This window comes from Salvelinus fontinalis, chromosome 4 (genome assembly GCF_029448725.1).
Source record: "Salvelinus fontinalis isolate EN_2023a chromosome 4, ASM2944872v1, whole genome shotgun sequence".
NCBI lineage: Eukaryota > Metazoa > Chordata > Actinopteri > Salmoniformes > Salmonidae > Salvelinus > Salvelinus fontinalis.
Window position 1 is genome coordinate 37250722 of NC_074668.1, and position 17701 is coordinate 37268422.

The 17701-nt window shown below is 45.2% G+C and overlaps 1 protein-coding gene across 1 annotated transcript in view; it reads left to right on the forward strand.

Annotated features, from left to right (window-relative positions):
- serinc5 (serine incorporator 5) overlaps nucleotides 1-17563 on the forward strand; it is a 43400-nt gene extending 25837 nt beyond the window's left edge. Inside the window, exons 6-12 of the mRNA XM_055920007.1 lie at nucleotides 7010-7221; nucleotides 7479-7571; nucleotides 7838-7964; nucleotides 9241-9310; nucleotides 11217-11253; nucleotides 12750-12894; nucleotides 14716-17563. Coding sequence (XP_055775982.1) covers nucleotides 7010-7221; nucleotides 7479-7571; nucleotides 7838-7964; nucleotides 9241-9310; nucleotides 11217-11253; nucleotides 12750-12894; nucleotides 14716-14860 — 829 coding nt within the window. The 3' untranslated portion in view covers nucleotides 14861-17563. The remainder of the gene's footprint in view (nucleotides 1-7009; nucleotides 7222-7478; nucleotides 7572-7837; nucleotides 7965-9240; nucleotides 9311-11216; nucleotides 11254-12749; nucleotides 12895-14715) is intronic.
- The last annotated feature ends 138 nt before the right edge of the window (nucleotides 17564-17701 follow it).

Below are 17701 nucleotides of genomic sequence, written 5' to 3' on the forward strand. Positions count from 1 at the left end.
CCTTGAAATACATCCACAGGTACACCTCCAAATGACTCAAATTATGCCAATTAGCCTATCAGAAGCTTCTAAAGCCCTGACATAATTTTCTGGAATTTTCCAAGCTGTTTAAAGGCACAGTCATCTTAGCTGTAACGGCTGTCGTAGTCGTTCTCCTCCTCAGACGAGGAGGAGCATGGATCGGACCCAGATGCGGATTGGTAAGTATTCATTATTTAATGGAAAAACAACAAACACTACAAAATACAAAAACCAACAAACGTGACTAACCCGAAACAGTCCTGTGTGGCCCAAACACTGACACAGGAACAAACACCCACAAAACACAAGTGAAACCCAGGCTGCCTTAGTATGACTCTCAATCAGGGACAACGATTGACAGCTGTCTCTGATTGAGAATCATACCAGGCCGAACACAAAATCCCAACATAGAAAATCAAACCTAGACCAACCCACCCAACTCACGCCCTGACCAACTAAAACAAATACATGACAAAGGAAAACAGGTCAGGAACGTGACAGAACCCCCCCATAAGGTGCGAACTCCGGGCGCACCAGCACAAAGTCTAGGGGAGGGTCTGGGTGGGCGTCTGTCCACGGTGGCGGCTCTGGCGCTGGTCGTGGTCCCCACCCCACCATAGTCAACCCCCGCTTCCGTGGCCTCCTCCCAATATCCACCCTCCATGTCAATCCCACTATTCCAAAGAGCAGTAACAGACTGAGGGGTAGCACCTGACTGAGGGGCAGTACCGGATTGAGGGGCAGCACCGGATTGAGGGGCAGCACCGGACTGAGGGGCGGATCCTGGCTGGACGGCTCTGGCTGGTCCTGGCTGGACGGCTCTGGCTGGTCCTGGCTGGACGGCACTGGCTGGTCCTGGCTGGACGGCTCTGAAGGCTCGGGACAGACGGGCAGCGCTGGGAAGGCAGACAGTTCGGGCAGCGCTGAACAGGCAAGCAGCGCAGGCGGCGTTGGGCAGACGGCCGACTCTGACCTGCTGAGGCGCACAGTAAGCCTGGTGCGTGGTGCCGTAACTGGAGGCACTGGGCTGGAGACACGCACCACAGGGAGAGTGCGTGGAGGAGGAACAGGGCTCTGGAAACGCACTGGAAGCCTGGTGCGTGGTGTCGACACTGATGGTACTGGGCTGGGCTGGGAAGGTGGCGCCGGATATACCGGACCGTGAAGGAGGACACGCGCTCTTGAGCACCGAGCCTCCCCAACCTTACCAGGTTGAATGGTCCCCGTAGCCCTGCCAGTGCGGCGAGGTGGAATAGCCCGCACTGGGCTATGCAGGCGAACCGGGGACACCACCTGTAAGGCTGGTGCCATGTACGCCGGCCCGAGGAGACGTACTGGAGGCCAGATATGTTGGGCCGGCTTCATGGCACCCGGCTCGATGCCCTACCAGTGCGGCAAGGTGGAATAGCCCGCACTGGGCTAAGCACGCGTACTGGGGACACCGTGCGCTCCATCGCATAACACGGTGTCTGACCAGTACGACGCCCTCTCACTCCACGGTTAGCCTGGGAAGTGGGCGCAGGTCTCCTACCTGCCCTCGGCCCACTACCTCTTGGCCCACTACCTCTTAGCCCCCCCCCCCCCAAGACATTTTTGGGTGAGCCTCTCGGGCTTCTAGCCGCTCTGCCTTGCTTTCGCCTCATAAAACCTCCTCTCCGCTTTCGCTGCCTCCAGCTCCGCTCTGGGGCGGCGACACTCCTCTGGCTCTGCTCAGGGTCCTTTCCCGTCTAGGATTTCGTCCCAAGTCCATTCCTCTTTTCCCCATTGCTGTTGTTCTTGCCTTCCTTCTCCACTCCGCTTGGTCCTGTTTTGGTGGGTGTTTCTGTAACGGCTGTCGAAGTCGTTCTCCTCCTCAGACGAGGAGGAGCATGGATCGGACCAAGATGCGGATTGGTAAGTATTCATTATTTAATGGAAAAACAACAAACACTACAAAATACAAAAACCAACAAACGTGACTAACCCGAAACAGTCCTGTGTGGCCCAAACACTGACACAGGAACAAACACCCACAAAACACAAGTGAAACCCAGGCTGCCTTAGTATGACTCTCAATCAGGGACAACGATTGACAGCTGTCTCTGATTGAGAATCATACCAGGCCGAACACAAAATCCCAACATAGAAAATCAAACCTAGACCAACCCACCCAACTCACGCCCTGACCAACTAAAACAAATACATGACAAAGGAAAACAGGTCAGGAACGTGACATTAGCGTATGTAAACTTCTGACCCACTGGAATTGTGATACGGTGAATTATAAGTCTGTAAACAATTGTTGGAAAAATGATTTGTGTCATGCACAAAGTAGATGTCCTAAACGACTTGCCAAAACTATAGTTTATTAACAAGAAATTTGTGGAGTGGTTGAAAAATGAGTTTTAATGACTCCAACCTAATTGTTTGTAAACTTCCAACTTCAACTGTACATGATCAAATACAAATCTTAGAAACAACTATTCAGACTACCAGAACCCACTGGATTCTCCAATTACATTGAATGAACTACAGGACAAAATACAAACCCTCCAACACAAAAAGGCCTGTGGGGTTGATGGTATCCTAAATGAAATAATAAAATATACAGACCACAAATTCCAATTGGCTATACTTAAACTCTTTAACTTCATCCTCAGCTCTGGCATCTTCCCCAATATTTGGAACCAAGGACTGATCACCCCAATCCACAAAAGTGGAGACAAATTTGACCTCATTAACTACCGGGGGATATGCGTCAACCGCAACCCTGGGAAAATTCTCTGCATTATCATTAACAGCAGACTTGTCCTCTGCGCCGGTGCCCAGTCCATGCACGGCGTCTAGTCCTGCTCGTCCTATGGTTCCCAATTAGAGGCAGCTGATTATCGTTGTCTCTAATTGGGGATCATACTTAAGTTGTCCTTTGTTCCCACCTGTTTTGTGGGATATTGTTTGTGTTAGTGTTTTGAGCACTACGGCTTTCACGTTTGTGTTGTTTATTGTTTTTGTAGTTTCACTGTGTAATAAAGTATGTGGAACTCAACTCACGCTGTGCCTTGGTCCGTTCCTATCGACGATCGTGACAAGACTGGTACCTTTTCTCAACAAAAACGATGTACTGAGCAAATGTCAAATTGGCCTTTTACCAAATTACCGTACGACGGACCACGTATTCACCATGCACACCCTAATTGACAAACAAACCAAAACAAAGGCAAAGTCTTCTCATGCTTTGTTGATTTCTAAAAAGCTTTCAACTCAATTTGGCATGAGGGTCTGCTATACAAATGGCATGAGGGTCTGCTATACAAATGGATGGAAAATGGTATTGAGGGAAAACATACAATATTATAAAATCCATGTACACTTTGGCAAAAAACACAAACATTTCTTTCCACAGGGCCGGGGGGTGAGACAGGGATGCAGCTTAAGCCCTTCTTAAGCTCTTCAACATATATATCAACCAATTGGCGAGGGTACTAGAACAGGCTGCAGCACCTGGCCTCACCCTACTAGAATCTGAAGCAAAATGTCTACTGTTTGCTGATGATCTGGTGCTTCTGTCCCCGACCAAGGAGGGCCTACAGCAGCACCTAGATATTCTGCACAGATTCTGTCAGACCTGGGCCCTGACAGTAAATCTCAGTAAGACAAAAATAATGGTGTTACAAAAAAGGTCCATACCTCGGCACCACATCAGCACCACAGGTAACTTCCACAAAGCTGTGAACAATCTGAGAGACAAGGCAAGAAGGGCTTTCTATACAATCAAAAGGAACATAAAATTCGACATACCAATTAGGATCTGGCTAAAAATACTTTAATCAGTTATAGAACCTATTTCCCTTTATGGTTGTGAAGTCTGGGGTCCGCTCACCAATCAAGAATTCACAACATGGGACAACACCGAATTGAGATTCTGCATGCAGAATTCTGCAAAAATATCCTCCGTTAACAAAGTAAAACACCAAGTAATGCATGCAGAGCAGATTTAGGCCAATTCCCGCTAATTATCAAAATCCAGGAAAGAGCCGTTAAATTCTAGTACCACCTAAAAGGAAGCGATTCCAAAACCTTCCATAACAAAGCCATCACCTACAGAGAAATGAACCTGGAGAAGAGCCCCCTAAGCAAGCTGGTCCTAGGGCTCTGTTCACAAACAGACCCCACAGAGCCCCAGGACAGCAACACTATTAGACCCAACCAAATCATGAGAAAGCAAAAAGATAATTACTTGACACATTGGAAAGAATTTACAAAAAAACTGAACAAACTAGAATGTTATTTGGGCCTAAACAGAGAGTACACAGTGGCAGAATGCCTGACCACCGTGACTGACACAAAGGAAATATTTGACTATGTACAGACTCAGTGAGCATAGCTTTTGATATTGAGAAAGACCGCCGAAGGCAGACCTGGCTCTCAAGAGAAGACACACTGCCCACAAAATGAGATGGAAACTGAGCTGCACTTCCTAACCTCCTGCCAAATGTATGACTATATTAGAAACACATATTTCCCTCAGATTGCGCAGACCCACAAAGATTTCGAAACAAATCCAATTTGTGTGCAAACACAGCAGCAAGATTTGTGACCTGTTGCCACAAGGACAACCAGTGAAGAACAAACACCATTGTAAATACAACCCATATTTGTGTTTATTTATTTCTCCTTTTGTACTTTAACTATTTGCACATCATTACAACACTTTATATAGACATATGACATTTGAAATGTCTTTATTCTTTTGGAACTTTTGTAAGTGTAATATTTACTGTTCACTTTTTATTGTTTATTTCACTTTTGTTAATTATCTATTTCACTTGCTTTGGCAATGTAAACATATGTTTCCCATGGCAATACATTGAAATTGAATTGAGAGAAACAAAGGGAGAGAGAAACAGAGGGATAGAGAGATGAACAGAGGGAGAGAGAGATGAACAGAGGGAGAGAGAGATGAACAGAGGGAGAGAGATGAACAGAGGGAGAGAGAGATGAACAGAGGGAGAGAGAGATGAACAGAGGGAGAGAGAGATGAACAGAGGGAGAGAGAGATGAACAAAGGGAGAGAGAGAGTCTTGTGGTATACGGGACAAGGGAGGGGTTAGTCAGTGTCCAGTTTTCAGACAGGATGCACATGGCAGAGGAGTGTATGCTCACAGTTTCCTCTCCCCCTCTGAGACACAAACACACACACACACACACAGTAGCAATTAGCATGAAAGGGGACCATTTTAAAGGTTGTTTTTGTATTTTCACTAACAGGGAATGTATTTGTGTGTGTGCCTGGGGGGAGGGGGAACTCTGATTGGCTTGCCTGAGTAAAAGTACTACGAATGTGGAAGATCTGCCAGCAACCCTAAACCTGTCTTTTAGTATCCTCAGGAATAAAATATAGCTATCTCCTCTCTCTCTTCCTCTCTTTTCCTTACCCTACCTCCCCCTCACTCTTCCTCTCTTTTTCTTACCCTACCTCCCCCTCTCTCTTCCTCTCTTTTTCTTACCCTACCTCCCCCTCTCTCTTCCTCTGTTTTTCTTACCCTACCTCCCCCTCTCTCTTCCTCTCTTTTTCTTACCCTACCTCCCCCTCTCTTCCTCTCTTTTTCTTACCCTACCTCCCCCTCTCTCTTCCTCTCTTTTCCTTACCCTACCTCCCCCTCACTCTTCCTCTCTTTTTCTTACCCTACCTCCCCCTCTCTCTTCCTCTCTTTTTCTTACCCTACCTCCCCCTCTCTTCCTCTCTTTTTCTTACCCTACCTCCCCCTCTCTCTTCCTCTCTTTTTCTTACCCTACCTCCCCCTCTCTCTTCCTCTCTTTTTCTTACCCTACCTCCCCCTCTCTCTTCCTCTCTTTTCCTTACCCTACCTACCCCTCTCTCTTCCTCTCTTTTCCTTACCCTACCTCCCCCTCTCTCTTCCTCTCTTTTCCTTACCCTACCTCCCGTTCTCTCTTCCTCTCTTTTCCTTACCCTACCTCCCGTTCTCTCTTCCTCTCTTTTCCTTACCCTACCTCCCCCTCTCTCTTCCTCTGTTTTTCTTACCATACCTCCCCCTCTCTCTTCCTCTCTTTTCCTTACCCTACCTCCCCCTCTCTCTTTCTCTCTTTTTCTTACCCTACCTCCCCCTCTCTCTTCCTCTCTTTTTCTTACCCTACCCCCCCTCTCTCTTCCTCCCTTTTTCTTACCCTACCTCCCCCTCTCTTCCTCTCTTTTTCTTACCCTACCTCCCCCTCTCTCTTCCTCTCTTTTTCTTACCCTACCTCCCCCTCTCTCTTCCTCTCTTTTTCTTACCCTACCTCCCCCTCTCTCTTCCTCTCTTTTCCTTACCCTACCTCCCGTTCTGTCTTCCTCTCTTTTCCTTACCCTACCTACCCCTCTCTCTTCCTCTCTTTTCCTTACCCTACCTCCCCCTCTCTCTTCCTCTCTTTTCCTTACCCTACCTCCCGTTCTGTCTTCCTCTCTTTTCCTTACCCTACCTCCCCCTCTCTCTTCCTCTGTTTTTCTTACCATACCTCCCCCTCTCTCTTCCTCTCTTTTCCTTACCCTACCTCCCCCTCTCTCTTCCTCTCTTTTCCTTACCCTACCTCCCCCTCTCTCTTCCTCTCTTTTCCTTACCCTACCTCCCCCTCTCTCTTCCTCTCTTTTCCTTACCCTACCTCCCCCTCTCTCTTCCTCTCTTTTCCTTACCCTACCTCCCCCTCTCTCTTCCTCTCTTTTTCTTACCGTACCTCCCCCTCTCTCTTCCTCTCTTTTTCTTACCCTACCTCCCCCTCTCTCTTCCTCCCTTTTTCTTACCCTACCTCCCCCTATCTCTTCCTCTCTTTTCCTTACCCTACCTCCCCCCCTATCTTCCTCTCTTTTTCTTACCCTACCTCCCCCTCTCTCTTCCTCTCTTTTTCTTACCCTACCTCCCCCTCTCTCTTCCTCTCTTTTTCTTCCATTACCTCCCCCTCTCTTCCTCCCATCCTTCCCTCCTCTCTCTTCCTCCTATCCGTCCCCCCTCTTTAGGAGTTCAGGTGTGAAGGACAACCGTCTGTGGTATGGGGCGCTGGCTCTGGCCACCTTGGTGTTGTTCAGTGTGGCCGTAGGAGCTGTGGTGTTCATGGCTCTGTTTTACACACACTCCCAGGCCTGTCTGCTCAACAAGGTGTTCCTGGGGATCAACGGCAGCCTCTGTTTCATAGTCACTATGCTGGCTATATCTCCCTTCATACAGAGACGTGAGTACACACACACACACACACACACACACACACACATACACACACACACACACACACACACACACACACACACACACACACACACACACACACACACACACACACACACACACACACACACACACAGGCACACACACACACAGCACACACACACACACACACACACACACACACACACACACACACACACACACACACACACAGACACAGGGACACAGGTAACATACGGTAACAGTCCATCTGTTCTCCTCCAGTCCAGCCTAAGTCTGGCCTGCTCCAGCCAGGAGTGATCAGTGTGTACGTCATGTACCTCACCTTCTCAGCCTTCTCCAGCAAGCCCAAAGAGAGTAAGTATACCGGAGGCTCAGCCCATAGCGTTCTAGTGTTTCATTGCCTATATGAATTGCCTATTAACAGGTTTCATGTGTTTGCATTTGGTTAATTTACACTTTAAATTCCTCCATGAAAGCTATGTTCTGTTTGGCCCAATGTGCCTCATACAGTATTAACATCATCCAATTATTACTGTTCTCTCTCTCTTCCCTTTTTGCATGTCTCTCTCTCTATCTCTTTTTCTCTCTCTTTCTCTCATTCTCACACTGTCTCTGTATAGTGTTGGAGGTTAATGGGGTGAATACGACAGTGTGTGTGTTCCCTTTCAACTCTGGTTCAGAGAGCGACAAGAGGATCGTAACAGGAGTGGGAACTGTCATCCTGTTCGGCTGTGTGCTCTACTCCTGGTAAGACACACACACCGTGTTGCTTTCACCTATCCCCTGTTTTTAGATCTGTGCAGAGAGGAGAGGGGGCTGTGTTTTTAGATCTGTGCAGAGAGGAGAGGGGGCTGTGTTTTTAGACTTTTTGCAGTGAGGTCATTTGTTATTGACTGGAGCAAAAGTGTGATTGTTTCTGATTGGCTGGGGCTGTTGAGAGGGTTTGTGTGATTGGCTGAATCTGTTGAGAGGGTGTGTGTGATAGCCTGGATTTGTAGTGAGGGTGTCCACGTGTTTCACATTAAGCTCAGACATACTGCATTTCCTGTGTTTATCTCTGTAAAAGAATCCAGCTATTCTCAACCACAAATAAATGGAAAAATGTAGGCTTGGGCGGTATCCAGATTGTCATGCCTTCATACCGACCTTGTGCTATTCCTGGGATATTCTGTAATACCGGCACTGAACACAAGGGGCGCTGCATTCAAACCCCACTGATACTCTGTAATCCAAAGGTTAGCAATGCTAACAAGTACATGTAAAATCCCATAGAGAATGCTAAGTAAATGCAATGCTAACGAGTGCATTGCAAACATTTTGTACAGTTTCTGACCTATACAAGTAACTCAAAAATGCTACAAAACAAATATTAGCCAGCAAGGCTCTTGATCCAAGAGGGGATTCTCTGCTGTTACCAAGCAAATGCTTGATTTTGGAAGAAGCTAACCACTTAGCTAGATAGCTAACAAGCTACTAAATTAGCAAACCAATACACAACTGCAGAGCATTTAGCACATTTTAGTTAACTTAATAGTTATGAGATATCTAGCTGGCAATTTAGTTGTGGATTCCATACTGTAATTAGATCACCTGACGCATGTTGCACAACAGTGAGTGACTCACAAGGCTCCGGTCTCTCGTTGTTGTGTGCTTGTAGACAAATACCACGTGACATGTGACTGGGGACTACTGTAAGCTTCAAAATAATGTGACAGGTGATATGAAAAAACACAATGTTATTTTTTATAAGGTTTACAAAAGTTGACTGCAGGTATTTACTTTAAAGGCAGCTATGAATATTCAAATGTAATTCAAAACTTCAAAGAAATTGTTTAAATGGTATTGACGATATTAAAAAAACATTCTGTGGCTTTTTCCAAATACCCCAGTATATGGTATATACGGTATATCTCCCAAGCCTAGAAAATGTCTTCTGACAGATTTGTAATTGGTGCATGTGTTTGTGTGTGTGTGCGTGTGTGTGTGTGTGCGTGTGTGCGCGTGTGCGTGTGTGTGTGTGTAGTTTGACGTCCACCACCAGACGGAGCTCTGCAGCGATGCGTGTGATTAGGAACAGCGTGCCTGAGACTGAAGTAAGACCATACACACACACACACACAAACACAAACACACACACACACACACACATTACAGATCTGTCAGAATACATTTTTCCAGGTATTTGTGGTCCAGCCAATCACACACATCCTTTCAACAGCTCAGTGTGTGTCTGCACCAGAGTATGTGGGCAGAGTTGAGCGGTCGGAAATCCCGCTCCTCACTCACAGGAAAAAAAACTGCTGTTCCAAATTCAAATTCACTAAAATCACCATTTAACCAACACCCATCCATTTTTGTGACTACCTGGACCTACCATTTGGTTTTGAAGTATTGGAACCAAACCATATGATTTGAATGAAAAGTATTTTAATAAACAACATAAAAAGGTGACTGTCAGAAGTGCTCATCATTTCGAATAGGCTACATGTCTTATTAAACAGCATATACAGTGCCTTCGGAAAGTATTCAGACCCCTTAACTTTTTCCACGTTTTGTTACGTTACAGACTTAATTTAAAATGGATTAAATAAATAAAAATCCTCATCAATCTACACACAATAACCCATAATGACAAAGCAAAAACAGGTTTTTATAAATGTTTGCAAATTTATAAAAAATAAAAACAGAAAGACCTTATTTACATAAGTATTCAGACTCTTTGCTATGAGACTCGAAATTAAGCTCAGGTACATCCTGTTTCCATTGATCGTCCTTCAGATGTTTCTACAACTTGATTTGAGTCCAACTGTGGTAAATTCAATTGATTGAACATGATTTGGAAAGGCACACACCTGTCTATATAAGGTCCCACAATTGACAGTGCATGTCAGAGCAAAAACCAAGCCATGGCGTAGAAGGAATTTTCCGTAGAGCCCCGAGACAGAATTGTGTCGAGGCACAGATCTGGGGAAGGGTACCAAAACATTTCTGCAGTGTTGAAGGTCCCCAAGAACATGGTGGCCTCCATCATTCTTAAATGGAAGAAGTTTGGAACCACCAAGACTCTTCCGAGAGCTGGCTGCCTGGCCTAGCTAAGCAATTGAGGGAGAAGGGCCTTGGTCAGGGAGGTTACCAAGAACTCGATGGTCACTCTGACAGAGCTCTAGAGTTCCTATGTGGAGATGGGAGAACATTCCAGAAGGACAACCATCTCTGCAGCACTCCACCAATCAGGCCTTTATGGTAGAGTGGCCAAAGACGGAAGCCACTCCTCAATAAAAGGCACATGACAGGCCGCTTGGAGTTTGCCAAAAGGCACCTAAAGACTCTCAGACCATGAGAAACAAGATTCTATGGTCTGATGAAACCAAGATTAAACTATTTTGCCTGAATGCCAAGTGTCACGTCTGGAGGAAACATGGCACTATCCGTACGGTGAAGCATGATGTTTTTCAGCGGCAGGGACTGGGAGACTAGTCAGGATTGAGGCAAAGATGAATGGAGCAAAGTACAGAGATACTTGATGAAAACCTGCTCCAGAGCACTCAGGACCTCAGACTTGCGTGAAGGTTCACCTTCCAACAGGACAACTACCCTAAGCACACAGCCAAGACAACGCAGGAGTGGCTTCGGGACAAGTCTCTGAATGTCCTTGAGTGGCCCAGCCAGAGCCCGGACTTGATGCTGATCGAACATATCTGTGTGTTTTATCAGTTTCTTTATGAACATATTTAGCGAACTCCATGACAGTAGCTAAAGCAAGGGGCTATGGCAGCAGACAAGTAGACTACAAATGCATGCTGGGCCAGGAATGCCCTGAGCTCGTGAAGTGTAGTGAGTGCTACTGGAGCGGGCGAAAAAACTAGTCGAATTGGGCACACTCCGCTCCAGCTCGGCTCACATGCTCTGGTGTGCACGTGTGTGTTTAGTGAAAGGGCTATGTATAGTTGATTAGTTGATACATTCCTGTATAAGTACTAACTCACCTCTCTCCGGCAGAGAGCGCGCTGCTGTTTCTGCTTTGGAGATGACACAGGTAAACACAAACATATCCTTCCTCTCCCTCTCTTTCTCTTTCTCCTTCTCTCACTGCTTTTTGTAGATAAAATACCATCTCCCTCAGTATACTACTGTACTAGTACTGTAACACCACCAGAAACAGGCAGTGTTCTTGTATATTCTCTCATACACATAGTAACAGTAAAGATGCAGGAACAGCATTGGTCAGTAAACAGAAATGATGTCAGTGTTACCAGGAGGAGACTATGACTAGTGGTTGGAGATAGACTAGTCAGATAGTAGTAGAACTGAGGGAAGGCTGCAGCTGCCCTCTGGTGGGGTAAAGCAGCACTGCAGCCAGGGAAATAGCATTGCAGAGCATGTCACTTCATTTATGAATGTATTATACAGATATTCTGGGGGGAGGGGAGTAACAAGTGTACAGTTAAGAACAATACATTGGATTTAAAAAAAACTTAAGCCCTTCTCAGTAGACATAGTGATTTTCAGAGAGTTTCCTGTCCTGTAAAGCGGAGAGAGAGAAATATAGAGGTTAGAGACCAGGAAAACGGAAGGAAAACAGGAATATTAGTGAGAGTTTTATTGGATAGAGCTGGGTTTATCGTGATAATTATAATCATTTTAACAAAGGTTTTCTTTTCATCATAAGTGTTATATGTAATGTTGCTGTGGTGTTGTGGTTGTGTTGACTGATGTAAGGTCGTAATTAAGTTGCTGTGATCAATCAATCAAATGCATTTATAAAGCCCTTTTTACATCAGCAGTCGTCACAAAGTGCTTATACAGATACCCAGCCTAAAACCCCAAAGAGCAAGCAATACAGATGAAAAACTCCCTAGACAGGCATGAACCTAGGAAGAAACCTAGAGAGGAACCAGACTCTGTGGGGTGGCCTGTCCTCTTTTGGCTGTGCCGGGTGAAGATGATTAGAGTACATTGCCATTAAGGCCAGATCGTTCTTCAAGATGTTCAAACGTTCCTATATGACCAGCAGGGTCAAATAATAATCGCACTGGTTATAGAGGGTGCAACAGGTCAGGACCTCAGGAGTAAATGTCAGTTGGCTTTTCATAGCCGAGCATTCAGAAGTCGAGACAGCAGGTGCGGTATAGGGAGAGAGAAGGTCAAACAGCAGGTCCGGGACAAGGTAGCACGACCGGTGAATGGGTCAGGGTTCCATAGCCACAGGCAGAACAGCAGAAATTGGATCAGCAGCACGACCAGGTGGACTGGGGACAGAGTCAGCCAGGAGTTGTCAGGCCAGGTAGTCCTGAGGCATGGTCCTAGGGCTCAGGTACTCCAGGAGGGGAGAGAGAGAAAGAGAGAGGGATGGGATAATTAGAGGGAGCATAGCTAAAATCACACAGGACACCAGATTAAACAGGAGAATTGCACCAGATAGGACGCATAGATTCTGAAGACCGAGACCAGGGGTGGGGTGGGGTGTTGTGGTTGTGACTATGATGTAAGGTCGTAATAACTTTGCTGTGTTGTTGTGATTGTGTTGTCCAGATGACTATGATGAGGAGCAGACTGGAGGAGGACAAAATGTTTTATATGATGAGAGACAGGGAACCATCTACAGCTACACCTACTTCCACTTTGTCTTCTTCCTGGGTTCACTCTATGTTATGATGACTGTCACAAACTGGTTCCAGTAAGTAGCAGAATTACTGTGGAAACTCTTACTACTAGTAGAGTTACTGTGGAAACCCTTACTACTAGTAGAGTTACTGGGGAAACCCTTACTACTAGTAGAGTTACTGGGGAAACCCTTACTACTAGTAGAGTTACTGTGGAAACCCTTACTACTAGTAGAGTTACTGTGGAAACCCTTACTGCTAGTAGAGTTACTGGGGAAACTCTTACTACTAGTAGAGTTACTGTGGAAACTCTTACTACTAGTAGAGTTACTGGGGAAACTCTTACTACTAGTAGACTTACTGTTGAAACCCTTACTACTAGTAGAGTTACTGTGGAAACCCTTACTACTAGTAGAGTTACTGGGGAAACCCTTACTACTAGTAGAGTTACTGTGGAAACCCTTACTACTAGTAGAGTTACTGTGGAAACTCTTACTACTAGTAGAGTTACTGGGGAAACTCTTACTACTAGTAGAGTTACTGTGGAAACTCTTACTACTAGTAGAGTTACTGGGGAAACCCTTACTACTAGTAGAGTTACTGGGGAAACTCTTACTACTAGTAGAGTTACTGTGGAAACCCTTACTACTAGTAGAGTTACTGGGGAAACTCTTACTACTAGTAGAGTTACTGTGGAAACCCTTACTACTAATAGAGTTACTGTGGAAACCCTTACTACTAGTAGAGTTACTGTTGAAACCCTTACTACTAGTAGAGTTACTGTGGAAACCCTTACTACTAGTAGAGTTACTGTTGAAACCCTTACTACTAGTAGAGTTACTGGGGAAACCCTTACTACTAGTAGAGTTACTGGGGAAACCCTTACTACTAGTAGAGTTACTGTGGAAACTCTTACTACTAGTAGAGTTACTGTGGAAACTCTTACTACTAGTAGAGTTACTGGGGAAACCCTTACTACTAGTAGAGTTACTGTGGAAACTCTTACTACTAGTAGAGTTACTGTGGAAACTCTTACTACTAGTAGAGTTACTGTGGAAACTCTTACTACTAGTAGAGTTACTGGGGAAACCCTTACTACTAGTAGAGTTACTGGGGAAACCCTTACTGCTAGTAGAGTTACTGTGGAAACCCTTACTACTAGTAGAGTTACTGTGGAAACTCTTACTACTAGTAGAGTTACTGGGGAAACTCTTACTACTAGTAGAGTTACTGTGGAAACCCTTACTACTAGTAGAGTTACTGTGGAAACTCTTACTACTAGTAGAGTTACTGTGGAAACTCTTACTACTGGTAGAGTTACTGGGGAAACTCTTACTACTAGTAGAGTTACTGGGGAAACCCTTACTACTAGTAGAGTTACTGTGGAAACTCTTACTACTAGTAGAGTTACTGTGGAAACTCTTACTGCTAGTAGAGTTACTGTGGAAACTCTTACTACTAGTAGAGTTACTGGGGAAACCCTTACTACTAGTAGAGTTACTGGGGAAACCCTTACTGCTAGTAGAGTTACTGGGGAAACCCTTACTACTAGTAGAGTTACTGGGGAAACCCTTACTGCTAGTAGAGTTACTGTGGAAACCCTTACTGCTAGTAGAGTTACTGTGGAAACTCTTACTACTAGTAGAGTTACTGCGGAAACTCTTACTGCTAGTAGAGTTACTGTGGAACTCTAATTATAGCTTCAGTTAGTAGAATAGTTACCGGGGATTTTTAATTATAGCTTCAGTTCGTAGAAGAGTTAGCCTGCTGGGGAAACTTTAACTAGGTCCCAGTTAGTAGTAGAGTTACTAGGGCAACTTTAATGTGTCTTTAGTTATTCCACTAATTAAAATGTTGTGTAAAGCTAAGAGTATGCTATGTTTGTTTTCCCATAGCTTTGACAACCATAAGATAGAGAAGCTACTGGATGGCAGTTGGTCTGTGTTCTGGATCAAGATGGCGTCCTGCTGGGTCTGTCTCATCCTCTACATGTGGACCCTGCTCGCCCCCATGGTCTGCCCCAAACGCTTCGAGGCCTAACACACACACATGCAGACACCGAAACACAGCCCAACATTATTTTCTGCTTTCTACGTGGGTTTTTTGTGTTGCCTTTTGTTTTGAATGTTTTAGTGTTTTATATTGAATTTTTGACCAGTTATGAATACTTTAAGCTATTGTTGCCGGGAAGGCAGTTGATGTCTTTCATTTTTACTATCATTGATGTATGGGGTTACATTCAGGTTGGACTCATAGCTTGACTCTTGGGGGTGCCTAAAACAATGGGCTGGACCAATGTTCATACAATAATGTATGTGGCTCCCCATGGTCATAGTGGTGCCCTGATTCTGTTATGGAAGTGTCCAGCACCAATATCATTTCAACCCTGTTTACATGTTCGCTTACATGTGTGATTCCCATACTTGTCTCTGTTATTCTTTTATTCCCATGAAGAGAAGTTCCATTTCTCAGGCTCATACATCAGCTTGCTTGTTATTTTTAGATTTTCTTTTACCCCTTTTTCTCCCCAATTTCGTGGTATCCAATTGGTAGTTAGTCTTGTCCCTTCGCTGCAACTCCCGTACGGACTCTGGAGAGGCGAAGGTCGAGAGCCGTGCGTCCTCCGAAACACAACCCAACCAAGCCGCACTGCTTCTTGACACAATGCCCGCTTAACCCAGAAGCCAGCCTCACTGATGTGTCGGAGGATACACCGTACCTACTGCACCCGGCCCGCCACAGGAGTCGCTAGTGAGCGATGGGACAAGGACATCCCTGCCGACCAAACCCTCCCCTAACCCGGACGACGCTGGGCCAATTGTGCGCCGCCCCATGGGTCTCCCAGTCGCGGCCGGCTGCGACAGAGCCTGGACTTGAACCCAGAATCTCTAGTGGCACAGCTAGTGGCACAGCTGCGATGCAGTGCCTTAGACCACTGCGCCACTCGGGAGGCCCCGCTTGCTTGTTATTGAACCCTTTTGTAGAATATTTGTTCTATGCAATTAAACAAGCTGTTTTGATTTGATTTGCCTGTCTTTAGGTCACACAGTCATGTGAAACGTGTTAGTTAGGAGTAAATAGGATCGATTATATCAACGCTCCTTTTGAGCCAGAACTTTAAATGCCAGTCGTTTGTACACACACATTTATTGTACAGTGTTGTGTTTTCCAAATAAGCCTCTCTGACTAGCAGAGCGCCGGCTGGCAGGTAGAGGACTGTGGGACCAGAGACTCACTACTGTTGAAGGGAGCTGCAATCATAGAGGGGTAAATCAACATTTTGATTTAAAACGTTTGCCAAAGGTAGATCTCAGAAACAAGGAACGGACATGCTCCAGTTTTTCACCCGAGTACCTTCTCCCTCTATAACAGCTACAATCGTCCAACTTCTCGGCCCTGGAAACTTGCTTGGTGTGCTCTCTGATGCTGATGAAGGGTTACCTACAGAGCTCCTTTCGGGTGTGTGAAAATAGAAGGTAAGGGGGATATGGGCCGTGAACCGGGACCTTAGTGTGTAGTGGTGGTTACTCAACACTGGTTGTTGATGTTATTGACTGAACAAACCCAGACCAAGACTTGCCTGACAGGGAGCAAGAAACTATTCTCCAGAACTCCAAACCATTCAGCTATTATGCTTTTCTGTTTTCATACTTACAACCCTACAGTATATAACCCTTTTGATACTAATATGAAATATGTACACTTTGGTTTAATATATTGGTATTTGGTATTTGTTGAAGAAAAACAACTTGAAAATTGTGATGTTTAAGATGTATGTCTTTTTCCCCCTTAGATTTCAGATGAGATAGATATCAGTGGACTTTGCTGAGTAGAATAATCAGATAACCCTATGAGCCAGCCGTTTGAGGAGTTTGTTGATGCATATTTATGCCATAACGTTTCCACTGTGACTGAAGTTTTTTCACCCCAGCCGTTGTTATGAAGGGATTAAACCGTCTGGAAGGGTAGGATGTGTACTGGGTTAGGGTCAATTCATTATCCATTCAGTGATGTCATGGAGGGTATTGGAATTTCCATGAAACAATTAAATGCTTCCATTAAAAAAGTAGAATTCCACTTCCCTTTACTGAATGATGCTGAATTGACTGGAACCCTGGTGTAAAACATGTTGACTGATCACTTCCTTTTTGCTATTAGCAGATTCTGTCCACATGTCATTTCAGACGAGTTGTGTTTTTTGTCCTGGCTCCTGTGGATGAGCCAGATAGAGAGGACATGGTGCTCTACTGCAGCTCTGCTCTACACCATCAGGTCAACCTCATGTTAACTCATTAGGGATCAAAACCAAACCTTCTGATTGGGCTGTGTGCTGCCATACATGACATGTTGTGGTCCATTTTATGTTCTCCATTGTTAAGATGACCACTAGGTGTGTGCACAGGAGTGTGAGTGGAATGTGAGTGTGTTTGTCTCATTTTATTTGCACGGGAGCACTTGCGTTAGTGAGTTTTGCTCTGTGAAGAAAATTGAGTGTGTGTGTGTGGGTGTGTGTGTGTGTGTGTGTGTGTGTGTGTGTGTGTGTGTGTGTGTGTGTGTGTGTGTGTGTGTGTGTGTGTGTGTGTGTGTGTGTGTGTGTGTGTGTGTGTGTGTGTGTGTGTGTGTGTGTGTGTGTGTGTGTGTGTGTGTGTGTGCTCGTGCATGTTTCCAAACACTGCTCGCACTAATTCTCTGTACACAGTTTGATTTTGTCCTAAACAAAAAAATAAAACGAACACCTTTTAATTTCGTCTTGTGTGTTTGTGTAAAGTGATCATTGATAGTCTCAGCTTGAAATACAGTGACTTGGGGTAGATATCCCAATGCATTCTATTCAACAACAACTAGCAATATGTTCCATTTAGTAACACCAAACAAAAGACT